The sequence below is a fragment of the Bubalus bubalis genome, chromosome 1 (genome assembly GCF_019923935.1).
Source record: "Bubalus bubalis isolate 160015118507 breed Murrah chromosome 1, NDDB_SH_1, whole genome shotgun sequence".
NCBI lineage: Eukaryota > Metazoa > Chordata > Mammalia > Artiodactyla > Bovidae > Bubalus > Bubalus bubalis.
In genome coordinates, this window is record NC_059157.1 from 115,813,416 (window position 1) to 115,829,992 (window position 16,577).

Consider the following 16,577-nt stretch of genomic DNA (forward strand, 5'->3'; position numbering starts at 1 on the left):
AAGATCCCTTGGAGAAGGGAATGGCAGCTCACTCCAGTATTCTTGCCTGGGAAATCCCAGGGACAGAGGAGCCCAGGGCTAAGTGAGTGGGGTCACAAAGAGTTGGATGTGACTGAGTGACTCAACAACAAGAACCTATAGAGTACAGCAGTACAGTGTCTTTACTTCAAGCCCAGGATGTCCAGAAGCAAGTGTAAAAGCAGCAGTATATAGCTGATTGTGTTAGTTGGATACCTTGGCTAACTTTGTTGAGCTTATGCACAAGCTGGACTTAACAAACAGGCTCTCAGAATGGAACTCATTTGTATGTAGGGGACTTACTGTACTCTCAGCCAGGTTCTTGGAGACTGGATCTTCCCAACTTGGCAGCGTTTGTTTCCTCAGTGGCCTCCAGTCTGGGACACAGAAACCACAGGCCTCACTGTATGGGTTTCTGCTGGCTTTGGGAACTCAGACAGAGGTGGTTGGAGTCCACTGACCAGCCCTCCTTCTAATTCAAAAGGAACAGCAAGGCCACCTCACCAGCTTATAGTTGGGAAAGCCGCCTCTGACCTGTTGACCTTCTGTTTTTTCAGATTACATCAAGCGGCTGCGGTACTGTGAGTACTTGGGCAAGTACTTCTGTCAGTGCTGCCACGAGAATGCCCAGATGGTTATCCCCAGCCGCATTCTGCGCAAGTGGGATTTCAGCAAGTACTACGTCAGCAATTTCTCCAAGGACCTGCTCATTAAGATCTGGAACGACCCTCTCTTCAACGTGCAGGACATCAACAGTGCCCTCTATAGGAAGGTCAAGCTGCTCAATCACGTCCGGGTGAGACCCTCGGAAGGGTTACAGCATAGATTACCCTCTGTTCTTGGCGGTTTCCCAAGAGCACCACAATCCTCTCTGTTGCCATGCAGAGCTGTAACCATCTTATCATTCTCGCTCTCTCTATGCATTTTCTCTTGCCATTTCCAAAGCGTCTAGTTAGTCTCAAACCTGGCAAGGCAGCTCTAGAGTTAAAGATAGCACTTGATGGCAAAAGCAGGATTTCTCCCCTTCACTGAAAATATTAAGTGAACAGAGAAGAGGGTATCAGGCCAAAAGTTTGGATTCTGGATTTTTTAGCGGCTCCCAGCTGTGTATGTGATTTGGGCAGACCTAGCAAAGGGCCTTCCCTGACTAGGGGTCACTTTTAAGCGTATTGTTGAGTTAAAGGTATGGAGAAAGGCCTGGCTCTGGTTACTGCATGCAAGCTTTCTAGACCTGCATGGTTTAAAGGCACTTTCTTTCTAATGGTTGTTTCCCTCTCCTTCATATCCACTCCAACCCCTCCACCCATCCCCACAATGCCCTTCTATTCAGCTGCTGCGGATCCAGCTCTATCACATGAAGAACATGTTCAAGACCTGCCGACTGGCCAAAGAGTAAGTCTTGATGGAGGCCACAGACCTATGGCTCAGTCAGTGCCTCTGGAAGAAACGTATCCCAGCAGTTGGCCCTTGTTATGTAAAGCAGGAAAGTAGGGGGATCATGCAGAAAATTCTAGAAATAGTAAACAAGAAGCCTACAGCAGTAACTATGTATCCTTCTCTCTGGTTATTCCATCCAGGGTCAGCCCACCACTCTTGGCAAGCTGACCCAAGTCACTCTGCAGAAGGGTATAGAAGTCACTTCACTCTCCAGATGCCTGGTTGTGGGGAGGGTTGGGGTAGCCTGGGTGGGCTGGGTGTTACCCACCCTAATTATCTCTAGGACCCTTCTCATCCCTAACCAGCTTCTGAATAGAAATCCTTCTTCTCTCATGTGCCACACAAAGGATTCATTCTCTGCTTCTACCCACTTCCCCTCATTTCCTGCAGGCTTCTGGATGCCTTTGACACCGTTCCAGGCCACCTGACAGAGGATCTCCACCTGTACTCGCTGAATGACCTGACTGCCACCAGGAAGGGGGAGCTAGGGCCCCGGCTTGCTGAGCTCACCAGGGCGGGGGCTGCCCATGTAGAGCGATGTGTGGTAAGAAAGTCTCGCTCTAGCATGATGCAGGGCCCTTACTTAGGGTTGTGAAGAGGAGCGTGGGTCCAGGGTTCATGCTGTTGAGTTCCAGGAAGTTGAATTGGCCTGTTAACACTGTGAGAGAAACTGCACAGGCTTGCTCTCCCCAGGGTTGATGAACAGCTAAATCATCCAGATCTAAGGAATCTAGAATTAGAAGAAGATATGGTGTTGGCATTTCTCCTGGGAAACGGACAGGACTAAGTGGGTCTTCACTAAAGAGTTGCCATAATGTGGGAGGAGGACCCTGGATTAGATTAGACTCAGAGAAGGACAGGCTCTTGTCTTAGCATTTTCAGTCACTGTGACCACAGGAAATACCACAGGAAGATCCCCTGGAGAAGGGAATTCACTCCAGTATTCTTGCTTGGAGCATGCCATGGGCAGAGGAGCCTGGTGGGCTACAGTCCATGGGGTGGCAAGAATTGGACACAACTTAGCTACTAAACCACCACCACCACTGTGTAAACCTAAATATTCTGTAGATGCAAGTTATTATTGTTCCTGATCTATCCAACATGCCAGAAATTCCATTTTTAGAATTCCCCGTCTTAGAATATGTCCAGGCTGTGTTGCTGTAACAGTCCCAGAATTAGAGCTTAAAATGGGGCACATGTAGAGCTCCTGTGTAGCAGGGGGAATTGGAAAGATTTCACTATAACCTGGCCTGAGGCTGGATATTATTTTGGAAAACTGTCCTTGCTTTTACATTTCATCTTAATTGGTTGTGGTTCCCATTTCAAAATAAAATCATTACCCACACTGGAATTTTTACTTTAGGAAGCCCTTTGTGACCCCATTCCTTCCTTCTTGTCATCTCTCCTTTGAGAACCACTCTTGTGGCTGGAGTTTCTCAAACTCATGCCTTTCTTGGTCTCCATCTTAAGACTGTGTCTGACACTGCCCAGCCTGGGCCCAGTTTGGCTGTCATGCTAAGTCCAGCTCCAGTCTCTTTCCTGAAGGTTGGAGAACACTTTGGAGCTCCTCGTGCGTGTGTGCTCAGTTGCTCCAGTCGTATCCAACTCTTTGATACCCCATGGGATTTTCCCAGCAAGAATACTGGAGTGGGTTGCCATGCCCTCCTCCAGGGGACCTTCCCGACCCAGGGATTGAACCCGTTTCTCCTGTGTCTCCTGCACTGCAGATGGATTCTTTACCACTGAGCCACCAGGGAAGCCCTTGGAGCCCCTCAAGTCTTATTTATATTTTACTCCTTGCCCCGCTTGTATTCACCCTCTTGGCCAGTTCCTGGTGAACTTTGCCTCCCTTTTCTGCCTGTCTGTTTCCTCCCCAGCTCTGCCAAGCCAAGGGCTTCATCTGTGAGTTCTGCCAGAATGAAGATGATATCATCTTCCCCTTTGAGCTCCACAAGTGCCGGATCTGTGAAGGTGAGAGCTGGTGCCCAGCATGGGGTCGGCCATAAGGACAGAGCACAAGGGCTTATTAATTTCCCATCAGTTGCCCCTGTTAACAGAAGCTGGGTTTGGTTCAGCAGCTCCCTGTGTCTCACCACAGGTATACTAAGCCACGGCTGTAAGAAGGGTCCTGGCAGTGACTTGCTTCCAGCCTGAGATGACACAGATTGTTCTCTTCTCTCTCCCCTTCCCAACCTGAACAGAGTGTAAAGCATGCTACCATAAAACTTGTTTCAAGTCTGGGAGCTGTCCCCGCTGTGAGCGGCTGCAGGCCCGGAGGGAGCTGCTGGCCAAGCAGAGCCTGGAGTCCTACATGTCAGACTACGAGGAGGAACCCACCGAGGCCTTGGCCCTGGAGGCCACTGACCTGGAGACCACCTGAGAAAGCACGGAAAGCGCTCTTTCTAGGGGCGAGGGTCACATATAGTGCGGAACTGAGCCACCCTCCTAAGGACTTTCCCCACTTGGTTTTATCTTTTTTTTTTTAACTGTTATCATAATTATTAATTTTTATTATCTGTCTAATGTCATGTGTATTCAACCTTATATAGGTTGGTGGGGTCCAGTCTGTTGTGACAATTTGCAGGTACCAAGCATTTCCATCAGAGCTGACATATGGGTCCCTAAGTGAAGCTTCCAGTGCCTCTGTTAGGGGAGTGGACAGTGAGACCCAGTTCTTCCAATATCCATGGCCTTCTCCACTTGGACCAGATCTGGTTTCAGCTGCATCTCAAGAATCATTTCCAGTTTTATTTTGTTTTAATTCTGGAGCTTCTGAGCCAGGCCTTTCTCAGCGAACTCACTTCTCCTTTGCTGCTGAAACAGGAGTGTGGAGTTTTCTCTCTCCCAGTCCTGGAACAGGGTCAGACCCTGAGGAGAAGCATCAGAGAATGGGACTGAGTAATGGGCATTCTTATGTAGGTGCTTCTGAGGCCATAAAAACAGTGTTACTGCTACCTTGGACTCTTCAGACACCTCGAAGAGGCAGTAATAACTTTCTTGTATTTTAGGCATAGATGATACCACAGGCTGACTTTCTTTATCTACCCTGGGGGACTTGACACAAAGACCAGAATTGATACTTAGACCAGGACTATTTCAAGCATAAGTGAGGCCACAACTCTTGTTTAAGGAGCATTTGTTCAGTCAGAGGAGCTGTTGGCCTCCTCTTGGGTGATAAGGTCCCTTTTAGTCAACATAGCTCTGGTGCAGGTTTGACCTTTTAAGCTCAGACAAATCCCTGGTGCCATCTTAAACTGAGGACAGAAGCCCCATCCAGCATCTCATCCGTGAGTCTCTTGCCAGTCTGTCCTCTGTTAGGAGGTCACTGCAGTTCTGAGTAGAAACCTGGCCCAACTCCATGCTCTCCCTTCCCTCCTGCAGTAGGGCTGGGACCCTCCCCAGTGGCTGAGCTCCTGGCTTAGTTTCTTTTGTCAAATTTGAGGTGAAAGCTTCCTGCTATTAGTGGTGTTAAAAGACTTGATAGTTTGTGGCTGTGAGCATGAATGTTCCTGTGTTCTTATGATAACAAGAACCTTTATGCCAATTATGCACTTAACTCTTTAGCCTGGTGACAGTAGTATATGCAGTCATCCTTATTACTAATTTTAACACACACCCGCACCCTTTGTTAATGTGTGTTTTGATGGGAAAAGTTTTTGAAGGGACTGTGTATATGTTTGTGGCATTCTTTAAGTTGCTGTAGCTCCTGACCTGTATGTAAAGCACTGGTCAGGGTCACAGCTCCAAGGGCTGGCAGCTCTGTGAACTAAAGCCCACAGCATTTTAGTTCTGGGGCTGACTTCTTCCTGGGTGCCTTCCATAGTTGGTTGCTAGTAGGGAAAAACCTGCTGTGGGCGCTGCCCCGGGAAGCTGAACAGAAAGTTGCACATGGTTGGTGGAAGCTGCTGAGTGTCTGAGTCGGAGGCAACCAGGAGTGTCACTGGAAGTAGTAGGGGCGGTAAAGTAACAGCTGAGGCTCCCCCAGGACAGGAGGGAGTGGGAAGAAGGTGATGTCTGGCATTGGTCCCTTGGCCTCAGACTTGGGATCTGAAGGCCACGTCAGGCTGGAAGACCCTGAGGCTGTTCTCCCTTCAGTTCATGGCAGGGGCAGAGGGGCTGTGAAAGCGCTCCAGCCCAGCCCAGTGTTGAAGGGCAGACTAGAAACTCCCTGGTCCATCAAGGAGCTTCGGAATGACATTGTGAAACTCTAGCCTCGCTGAGAATTAGGCCTCAGATTCAGACTGAGATGTTTGTGAAAATGGTGAGCTCTACTTCCAGTCCTGGTTTAAACTGAAAATCCAGCTCCTTACTCCAGGTCACTACACTGGAGGAGAGTGTCCTCTTGTTACTGTCGTGCGTGTTTCATGTAGCACAGGATGAAAGGATGGAAGACGCTGACACTTTCTAAAGCTGAGCTCAGCAATGTGCTCCTGGGTTTTCACTTTTTTTTTTTTTTCCTCCAGCTCCCCAACCCCGTCCCTCTAGGCTGCATATCTGTTTTAGTGACTTTGACGTTGCTCTCCTCACTGTCCAGATACCATTTATTTATTTATTTGAGAGTAGGGGGAGAGTGGAAAGAGGATGGGGTGTTTTGAAAGCACTTTGCAACTTATCAGTATCTGAAAATCCCCACTGTTGTGGGGAGAAGCTTTGAATGCACTGAAGAGAGTTCCTTCTGAGAGAAATAGGAGGGAAGATGTGTTCTTTTCTATAAATAAAGGGAAAAAAGAGTTTGCTTGCAAGGTGGAGGCAAGATTCAAGACATAGCAGAAGAGTGGAAGGCAGATATTTTCCACTTAAATGAGGCTGTTATTAACTCTCTCTACCAAGACTTTAGAGCTTTTGTTGAATTCACATAAAAGGAGCAAGAGTCTAAATAGAGATGTTCTCGTGTGTGTACAACTCGTGTTCCAAACTGAGTTTCTACTTGCTGTAATTCATACATAGCATAACATATCATTGTCACCTTTAATAAACTAAGGAAATGAAATTCTGCTTTTTATTTGCCTATTTGACTATCAGGAAGTGGTATTGAGTATCCACTGTAAAGTGGACATGTTGGAAAATTCAGGAAATGTCTGTTATGATGCAAAGAAAACTGGACCTTACAAGTCAGGAGAAGTGGGTTGGAATGCTTTGTCACTGACTTGCCACCTGACCTTGAGCAGATCAGTTCACCATTCTAGATGTCTGTGTCGTTGTGTATAAAGTACTTTGTAGCACTTTACAATGCATGGGGTGTGCCCACTAGTGGTCCCCTTGGTGTAACGGCCCCCTGAAGCGAGGCAAATCTTCCTCTCCACAGAGTCTGAGTTGTCTTAGATGCTTCAGTCCCCACTTCTGTGCACAACCCTGTCCAAGTTTCTCTTTCATGCTTCTGGCCTGCTGGAGCTCCAGTTACACCCTGCAGCTTTCTGAACATTTCCCCTTCAGTGTCCTTGGGTCAGCTCCAGCCAGTATGTCTAAAGCCAACGTAAATATCATATTTCCTCAAACCTAACCATTAGTCACCCTGGTTTGAGAATTCATTTCCTCCTCTGAGTCAGGTGGCATTTCTGACTAGGAAAGCAGTGTCTCCTCACCACCTGTTGTCACGTGGTGATTTTTCTCTTTAAATCTCATTCCTTTTCTACCACTAGCACACAAATTTAGGTTCTTATCTTAAATCTCGACCTTCTCCAGCCATGCCAGTCTCTCCCTATTTAATCATCCATCAAATATGTGGGTACCTACTGTTTGCTGGTTTCTGTACTGGGTTCAGGGGTTGTCACAGGGACTGAAACAGACATAGGCCCTCCCTCCTCAGGGAATTCGAGTCTTGTGGGGGAGACAGACATTGCTCAGAGTTACCAAAATGAATGTGTAATTATGATCTGTAATAAATAAGAGCTGTGAAGGAAAAGGGTAGATGCTGTTAAAAAATAACAAGGGTGCCCCTGAGAAGGTGATGCTTTAACCAAGACCCCCAAAATGAGACTCAAGAGTAGGGAGAAAAGGGCTCCAGACTGGGACTAGCATATACGATGGTCCTAAGATAGAAGGAGTTTGGGCAAGGAACTGCAAAAAGGACTTACTAAGAATTTCAGGTTTTATTGTATTGGGCACCAAAGATTTTAAATTTTATTCTAAGAACATTGGGAAGTTACTCAAGAGTTTTAATCAGAGGAGTGACTGATCTGGTTAAAAATATCAGCATCCATTTTTGCAGAAAATAGAGCAAAACAAGAGTAGAAGCTGTGGATATCCCAGGTAGATGGGAGAGAAAGAAATTATGTTCGTCCAGACTAGAATATGATGTACCATTGTCACTGTCATCTCACCAAACCCTCTAAAAAAGAAGACAAATTCTAAATGCTTTGTTCTAACTCTGACATTTTAAAATAGGGAGTTAAAAATGGGGGTGGGTGAGGTGGGTAGGGCAAGATAATAGAAAAATGTTTGTATACATTACAGAATCCAAGGAAAATTAGCAACCAGGAATAGAAAGGGTAAAGACAGGAGCAGCTCTGGAACCTCAAATGCAGGATTTGCAGACCTCCTGAGCCTCTGTTGGGGACTCCCTCCTGAGGACTGGGGGTACACCACAAAGGGGAACTGTGAGCCAGTTGGGGACTCCCTCTCGAGGACTGGGGCCACCACAAAGGCGGCTGTGAGCCAGCTGGGGACTCCCTCCTGAGGACTGGGGCCACCACAAAGGGGACTGTGAGCCAGGCAGTCATCCTTTGGGGCACTATGTTAGTCATCATTTTCTGTGGCCCCAAATGTGTGTAGGTTTACTTTACCCTCTAATGGTATAAAGAGAGGGCTTAATTTTTATAGCACCCTGGTTAAAGCGAGGCCCAGCCCAACTTCCTTTTTCCTTGGAACGTTTGACTTAGAGGATGGGAGCAAGGGATCACCATGCCCACCATATCCTGCTGGCTCTTCTGCCAGTCAGAGTCCTCTCCCACTTCTAATCTCCAGGGTTTCAAACCGCTTATAAAACTTAGGTGAAGCAGCTGCCAGATGGCCCAGGCATTCCCACTGTGAGCTTGATGTTCCTGGGATCAAAGATGAATGTGATTAAAAAGGAAAGAGAATCTACTTAAAGCTACTATTCTAGGAGCGTGGAGAACACGAGGGTGTGCTTGGCATACACACTTGCCTTCCTCAGTTCTGTGAACTGCTTCTGGGGGAGGAACAGAAAGCAGAGAGCTGCGCTCTGGTTTTGGAGGTAAACAACACCAGACCAGCGAGATGAGAGTTCCTGGGTTAAAAGAAGCCTTGCGTGGTTGGGAGTTTCTTAGGATGTTGGGAGTACTAGTGACTGTCCCCTGCCAAGAAAGCGGCTACAGCAGACCTCTAAGACTCAAGTCTGAAACAGCGCAGCACAGGTGACCTGTAATCATTAGGCAACAAACCCAAGGGAAGTCCTGTCCTTTTCTCAGCCTCTGCAATTTCTCACCTGTTTTCTAGTGATGCCCGTGGTTCCTGAATGGCTTTATTTCCCCATTCCCCCTGGCCCACTGCAGGAACAGACAGACTCCTGGCCTCTCCAGCAAACTCCTGTTTCCACAGCAAGCACAAAACTGCTTCAGCACTAGCAGCGGTGAGGGAAAGAGAGGAAAGTAAAAGGTACCTTTCTCTTCTCTCCCCCTCACCTCCCTGCCTTTCTCTATTTAGCACTGAAAGAAAGAAATTCAGCCCAGATGCCAACCATAGATCTCTCTACACCAAGGTTTGAAAGAAAAGTTGTGTGTTTCCCTTAACCACTGGAAGCCCTTAGCCACTGAGCTCACCGAAAGAAAGTTCTGGCAACGCGAAAGCAGAAATGAAGCCTGCAGAGGGGAAAGGGAATGATAGAGCCCCCCACCCCTACCTTTCTTTCCCTCTCTCACTCTCTCTTTCTTGGTTACTTAATAATATTTAAATGTACTTTTCTAATACATTCACATGATTAAAATCCACAGAAAAGAATACAGTGAAGTCTCTCCTGTTTTTGTAGCCATGTGTCCAGTTTCTGCCTTATCCCCTTTGATAATCACTTGTAACTTTTCTTTTTATCCATATAGAGTTTCTTTATGCAAATACAAGCAAATTATATATATATATATATAAAATTCTTCACAATTCTTTAAAAACTAGCATACTGTATACATATTTCTGTGCTTTGCTTTTTTTCCCCCTAACAGTGTATCTCAGAGAATTTCCTACATCACTCAATAAAAGTTTCTTTTATTCTTTTTTTAGAATCCATGGGGGTCACGACTGAGCAACTTTCACTCACTCACTCACTCATACATTTTCCATTGTATGGATGGAATATAATTGATTCAACCATTTATCTATTAAGAGACATTGAAGTTGTTTCCAATCTTTTATTAATACAAATGATGCTGCCATGAAAAACCTAGTCCTGTGTCATTCACATGGGTGCAGGCATATCTGTCAGGTAAATTCTCCAAAGAGGAATGACTGGCACAAAAGATTTTTGCGTTTGTAATTTTGATAAATATTGCCAGTTGCCCTCCATGGTGGGAATAAGGAGATTGGAGCAGTGGGGAGGAAGAAAGCATTACCGTGGGGTCTTACTCCCCTACCTAAAACTCACCAACAGTTCTCTCCCCACAAGGTAAAGTTTGGTTTCTTCTGCTGGCACATAAAGGACCTTTAATCCATGACCACACTTCAGGTTCATAGCCTGAGCTCCTGCCAGTCCCTGAACTATTGGCTGTTTCCAAACTATACTTTCATCTGTCCTCTATTGAGAGCTCGCTCAGCTACATCACAGTGTCCCCTGCCTGCATTCTACGCTACCCGCCCACTGTGAGCCCTTGGCACTGTCTCTCAACCTCCTGTTAGAGCACTTGTCACACAGTGTTGTTATTTAGTATTTTCCCAAATAGAACAAACAAACAAGTAACTGAATGAAATGAATGAATGTAAGGAATCGCCTGTTCTGTGTTGAGGCAAGCAGACATGAAGTACCGCTTCAAGGATCTTTCCTGACAAGGATCACCTTTGCTGCAGCAATGTTCTTTCCTGTCCTCTTTAATCACCCTGAGCTCAGCAGCATTTCCTCTGCAAAATCCCAGTGATATCCCCAAGACGCCACACATGGCCTTCCAAATTAAGCCAGAAGAACCTATGCTGAGGTCTTAGAGGAGACCCTAACAGGGTCAGCCCACGTTTGGGTCCTATAGTCAGATGAATGTGATCAGTTTTCCCCTTTGCCACATGGATCTCTGTAATGACTGTTCTCTGTCTACCTCTTTACTACCAGCAGGAGCAGGTCTGATTTCTTCCAACCAAAGAGCCCAAATTCGTCCAAATCTGAGATGACTATAAAGCCAGCTGACCCTGGGGCTCTCTAGTCTCTCTGCACTATTTGTCTTTAAGGTGGTTAAACACACCTTAAACCTGCTGGTTTTCCCCAGATCAGAGATCCCCAGGGGACTCTCCTACAGGCAAGTTTTGTGGGTGCCCACCCGTCAGAGTCTATGTGGGTTCAACTACTCCTAATAGTTGGGTTCGCACAAATAGACACGACTCTTCCTGGAGAGTGAGAGAACCACTGGGCAAACGGTCTGTCTTTGAATGTTTTCCCTCTCTGCCTGTCAGTGGGAACAAGAACCAACAAGAAGGACATTGTAAGACAGGGGATGGGATTGTTCCGACCTTGTGTCTGATTACCTCCCCTCTCAGCTCTCTTGTCTTTTCTCATGCCAGCAAATATCTGCAGTGATTGCTTTCCCAAATCTTGAAGTGATGAAAATGTCTTCATCTCCCTTCTCCTCCCTCAACTTTGTCTGCAACTGTTTCTGTTTTGTTTTGTTCAACAGTCATTATCAGAGTGGATAACATTCCATATGTCCTTCACTCACTTTATTATTAAACTGCCAGCTTTTTCTTGCCAGGAGATGCAATGATATTTACATGTCCTAAAAATATACTAGGTATTTAAAAATTGTTATGTCTATAAGGTAAGCTGAGAGAAGACTGCTGAAGTTGATAGAATATCCAAATGTTTTCCAACCAGAGATAGAAGCTACAGTACAAAATTTTTACTTGTTCTGAGGTTCTTTGTTTATTGTTACAAACTAGATGTGATTCACAGGAAGCTAAAACATGAATTTCAGCAAGTTCTCAAGCTTCTCTTTATGTGCTTAGTTGCTCAATCGTGTTTGACTCTCTGTGACCCTATGGACTGTAGCTCTCCAGGATCCTTTGTCCGTGGAATTCTCCAGGCAAGAATACTGGAGTGGGTTGCCATGCCCTCCTCCAGGGGATCTTCCTAACCCAAGGATCAAACCCACGTCTCCTGCATTGCAGGTGGATTCTTTACCACTGAGCCACTTGGGAAGCCCTAAGCTTCTCTTCCCAATATTTAACTTAGACGTGAGATCTTCACAGGCCAAGAGTGAGAAGACTATTCAACAGGGGAGGGAAAAGGGGCCACTGCAGCCCAGCAATCATTCATTTATGTATTCATTCATCTATCCATCCATTCCCTTGCTTTCTCCATGATTCAGTGAATGCTGGCACTTTGATCTCTGATTTCTCAGCCTTTTCTAAACCCAGCTTGTACATCCGGAAGTTCTCGGTTCACATACTGCTGAAGCCTAGCTTAAAGGATTTTGGAGTCACCTTACTTTTCACATTTTCCTATAGTAGACAGTCTCCTCAAATCTCTGTGTCTCAACCTCCTCCTGTTCTATCAGCGTTCCTGTGGTGTAGACAACTTATACCAGCTAGGGGGTAATAGAGCTGCCCTGCTGATTTTCCAGGCTGATGGGCCCTTCCAGGGGCATTTCTGATGCCTCTACTACATTTGGTTTAAAGAACACTGGTGTGAGCCAGGAGACCAAGCTCTACACCTCAGCTCTGTAACAACTGAGCTGTGTGAACTTGGGTTACCTCTTGTCTTCTCTGGGCCTTATAAAATAAGATAGAACCTTATCTATATAGAATGGGATGGTCAGACCAGATGATCTCCATAGTCCCTGGCAGCAATCACTCTGGTTTCTCTGATTCTGCTCTTCCCAAAGGCCTGGAAACACCAGGAGATAGGAAATTTCTTCTTGCCACATTACCTCTGTTTGACCAAGCTATTCCAAGCAGCTGGAACACCTGTGCCCCTGTCTTGGTGCCACACCCCTGCCCTCTGCCAGTGACGGCCCAGGTGTCAGCGGGCTCCTCCCTGTGAGGTTACCAAATGACCTGATTGGAAAGAGTAGGTATTAAAAGTCCTGTTCTTGGTCCCTGAAACACTGTCTCTGCCTGATGCCTGCAGCCATGGGGCTGATTCTCCTCCTCCTACTGTGGCTGAGCCCTGTGGCCCCAAACCAGGAGACAGGTGAGGAGCCAGGCTAGCAGGTCAAAGGGACCCAGCCTCTCGTCTCTTTCTTATTCATTCATTCATTTACTCAACCATTTTTGTCCCTGGCATGATCCTTCTATGTTTGCTAATTTATTAATGAAATAATTCATTTGTTCAGACATTTACTAAGCATCTACCAGTGCTTAAAGTGGCTTCTCTATGTACCACATCCATATTTATAAGATGTCTTTGGGTGGTTCACTTGGAAAGGTCTATTTTGGTTGGAGGGTCCAGAGGAATGTCTAGAAGAAGTTCTTATGAGTGGAGGCAGCACAAAGCTCTAGAATGTGCCCTGTCAGAGGGCTAGGAGTGAAGGTGGTGTGACAAGCCCAGATCTGGATTCAGAGGCAGACTCACTGGGTACCAACCCATGTGGTTTGCTAAAATATTCCTGGAAATGCAGTGGGATGGAGAAAGCTATATCTGCTAGAATATCTTTTGGGAGAAAACTGGGTATCATTGGTAGGAATACTTTTTGCAAGGATGGGAGCCTTAAGATGTGCTTAAGCAGCAAAAGATGTCTTAATACGTTGCTTGTAAAAACTGTAAAGGGAGGAGGAGTCTGCCTCATGCCCCCTTTCCACACCTTTCCCTGGCCATGCTTACCCTCTTCTCTATAAAACTGTCAAACATATTTAAAGAATATTATTCTGAAGGGCTGCAAACTATTAGCAATGGGTTCTTCACCTCACCTTGCTTGGGGCTCTTCCTGGCCTCTCAGCTTGTCACTGCTATAAGCCTCTTCATCTGAAGCCAATGGGATGGTCACAGAGGTGTCCCTGAGCGTCGCCTCCCCACCAGAAAGCTGTTTCCTGATGGGTGCACTGCCTCTCCGCCAACCCCGCAGTGCTCTCCTCTTACCTGTGGTGCAGCACTTACCATGCAGTATGGCGATGCTCTGGTTACCTGTAGTGGGATGCCTTTCCTTTCACTAGACTGAGCTCCTGGAAGGTGTTTCTCTGGACTGTCGGGTGGGGCAGGGCAGTGGAATGTACCTCCATGGTCCACCACAGTACCCGGCTCAGAGAGTCACTGAATAGAATAAAAGGAATACATGAGTGAATGAATGAGTGCTTGCTCACCATGGGGTGGACTTCCTCTCCCTTATTGTGCTGTCATTTTTCTGATGGGACTGGTCAGCGCTGTTAGGAACTGTAAATCTGTCCTGACATTTGGATGCCCCTGGGAGCGCAAGTGTGAGCCCAAGTTCAATTCAGATCTTTTAAACTAAATATAAATTACTTGATAATGAAACTACAGAGATGCATTTTCTGCCTTTGATGAGCTGGTAGGACGACAGATACACACTTCTGGAAAGAAGATGGTAACAATGATTGAGACAGGGATTAATGCTATGTTAATGTTAACATAATGAAATCAATAGGTTTTAAGGGTAAAAGGAAAAACTTAAACCCTACATCCCAGCTAGGGGATGTAGGAAGTCCTCTCAGGATAGATCATATTTAAAAAAATTTTTATTATGAAAATTTATTCATTAAATTTGATAGTTTAACGAACCCAGTGGACCTATTGGCTAGCTTGAAAATTATCAACACTTTGCCCAAATTCTTATCTACCATATTAAAATAATATAACCACAATACCTTATCAGAGCTGAAATAATGAAAATAACTACTACCACTTAATACCTATCAGTGTGCATATTTCTCCAACTATCAAAAAGGCCTTTTTGCAATTGGCTTATTTGAATCAGGATCTAAACAAGGTCTATACATTACATTTAGTTGTTATATTCTTAAGTCTCTTTAAATCTATACCAGCCCTTTTTCTTTTTTATGCTGTTTATTTGTTGAAGAAACCATGTCATTTGTCTTGTAGATAGCCCTGCATTCTGGATTTGTCTGATCTGATCTTTGTGGGTGCTCCTCTGTCCATTGCATTACCTGAAATCTGGTAGTTAAGGCTCATATCTTTTGGTAAGAATGTTCTCTAGGTGACGCTGTGTGCTTCCTACTGTTTCATGAAGGAGACAAGCAATGTCTGGTCATCTCACTTTTACTGGTGTTAAACTTCATCAGCCAGGTGCTTTCATACGTGGGTCCGTTAAAAAAAGGTCCCCTCGATCTTTCTCTAATGATTTTAACTTCCAGTGATGATTGTCACCTAGATCCATTTTTTCATTAGTGAGAGGGGCTTGGGAATTGACAAATGGTGGTTTTCTACTTCTGTCATTCCTTCTGCATTTGTTAGCTGGAGTTCTTCTATAAAGAAGACCTTTCCCTCTTCAACTATTTGGTTTGTGTGGAAAAACTGGATAAATGAGTCTTCATTTATCACTCTCAAAATAATGAGCTAGTTCCTTAGCAACCCTGGGAAGACTGAATTTAATCATGACCTTGAAGGATAAGAATGTTTTCTTCTAGTGGTTGTGAGAGGGAAGGGCCTTCCAAGCAGAGGAAGCAGCTTGAACAAAGGCTTAAAAGCAGGAGTATGCGGTGTGTTTAGAGAGTGCCAGAGGGCAGTGGCCAGTGCATCCGGAGGCTTTTTGAAGGAGAACCTTGTGCCTGGATGTTGTGGGGAAAACGGAAAAAGTCAGGATTGCTAGTTCCTCTCTCAGCTCTATCACCCACTCAAGCATGACCTTAATAACATGGCTTTTCCATTTTTAGATCAGTGTCTTTCAAACTTCTCTGGCCATAATCCACATTAAGAAATATATTTCATCCTTTGATCCAGTACTTAAATACATGTATACAAGAGCAAACAAAATTTTCAAAAAGAACCCCAAGAAACTTACACTTACATATACAATATATGTGGATGTTTCCTATTCTATTCCACTCCACTCCACTCCATTCCATTCCATCCCATCCCAAACTGTTAAAATAAATGCTGATATCACTAGGCCACTGACTTGATCTCTGACTCCCACGTGGGCTATGGTCCTCATTTGTATGGTCCCTGGGACTGCTCCTATCTTTGAAATGAGTGATTTTTTTTAAATTTTATTTTATTTTTAAACTTTACATAATTGTATTAGTTTTGCCAAATATCAAAATGAATCCGCCGCAGGTATACATGTGCTCCCCATCCTGAACCCTCCTCCCTCCTCCCTCCCCATACCATCCCTCTGGGTCGTCCCAGTGCACCAGCCCCAAGCATCCAGTATCGTGCATCGAACCTGGACTGGCAACTCGTTTCATACATGATATTTTACATGTTTCAATGCCATTCTCCCAAATCCTGCCACCCTCTCCCTCTCCCACAGAGTCCATAAGACTGTTCTATACATCAGTGTCTCTTTTGCTGTCTCGTACACAGGGTTATTGTTACCATCTTTCTAAATTCCATATATATGCGTTAGTATACTGTATTGGTGTTTTTCTTTCTGGCTTACTTCACTCTGTATAATAGGCTCCAGTTTCATCCACCTCATTAGAACTGATTCAAATGTGTTCTTTTTAATGGCTGAGTAATACTCCATTGTGTATATGTACCATAGCTTTCTTATCCATTCATCTGCTGATGGACATCTAGGTTGCTTCCATGTCCTGGCTATTATAAACAGTGCTGCGATGAACATTGGGGTACACGTGTCTCTTTCCCTTCTGGTTTCCTCAGTGTGTATGCCCAGCAGTGGAAATGAGTGATTTTTTTAAAAAAATTTTGTTTAGGTGGCTCTGGGTCTTCATTGCGGCACATGGGCTTCTCTAGTTGTGGTGTATGAGCCTTATAGTGTGTGGGCTCAGTTGTTAAGGCACTTGGGCTTCGTTGTAGCATGTGAGATCTTAGTTCCCCAACC

General features: G+C 45.3%; 1 protein-coding gene across 5 annotated transcripts in view; it reads left to right on the plus strand.

Annotated features, from left to right (window-relative positions):
* The window catches only part of RUBCN (rubicon autophagy regulator), a 51,553-nt gene extending 45,108 nt beyond the window's left edge, over positions 1 to 6,445 (plus strand). For all 5 annotated transcript variants that reach the window (XM_025285397.3, XM_025285405.3, XM_025285422.3 and 2 more), the window contains 5 exons: positions 576 to 814; positions 1,349 to 1,410; positions 1,846 to 1,999; positions 3,333 to 3,426; positions 3,657 to 6,445. In XM_025285397.3, the coding sequence (XP_025141182.3) occupies positions 576 to 814; positions 1,349 to 1,410; positions 1,846 to 1,999; positions 3,333 to 3,426; positions 3,657 to 3,835 (728 nt within the window). In that variant the 3' untranslated portion in view covers positions 3,836 to 6,445. The remainder of the gene's footprint in view (positions 1 to 575; positions 815 to 1,348; positions 1,411 to 1,845; positions 2,000 to 3,332; positions 3,427 to 3,656) is intronic.
* The last annotated feature ends 10,132 nt before the right edge of the window (positions 6,446 to 16,577 follow it).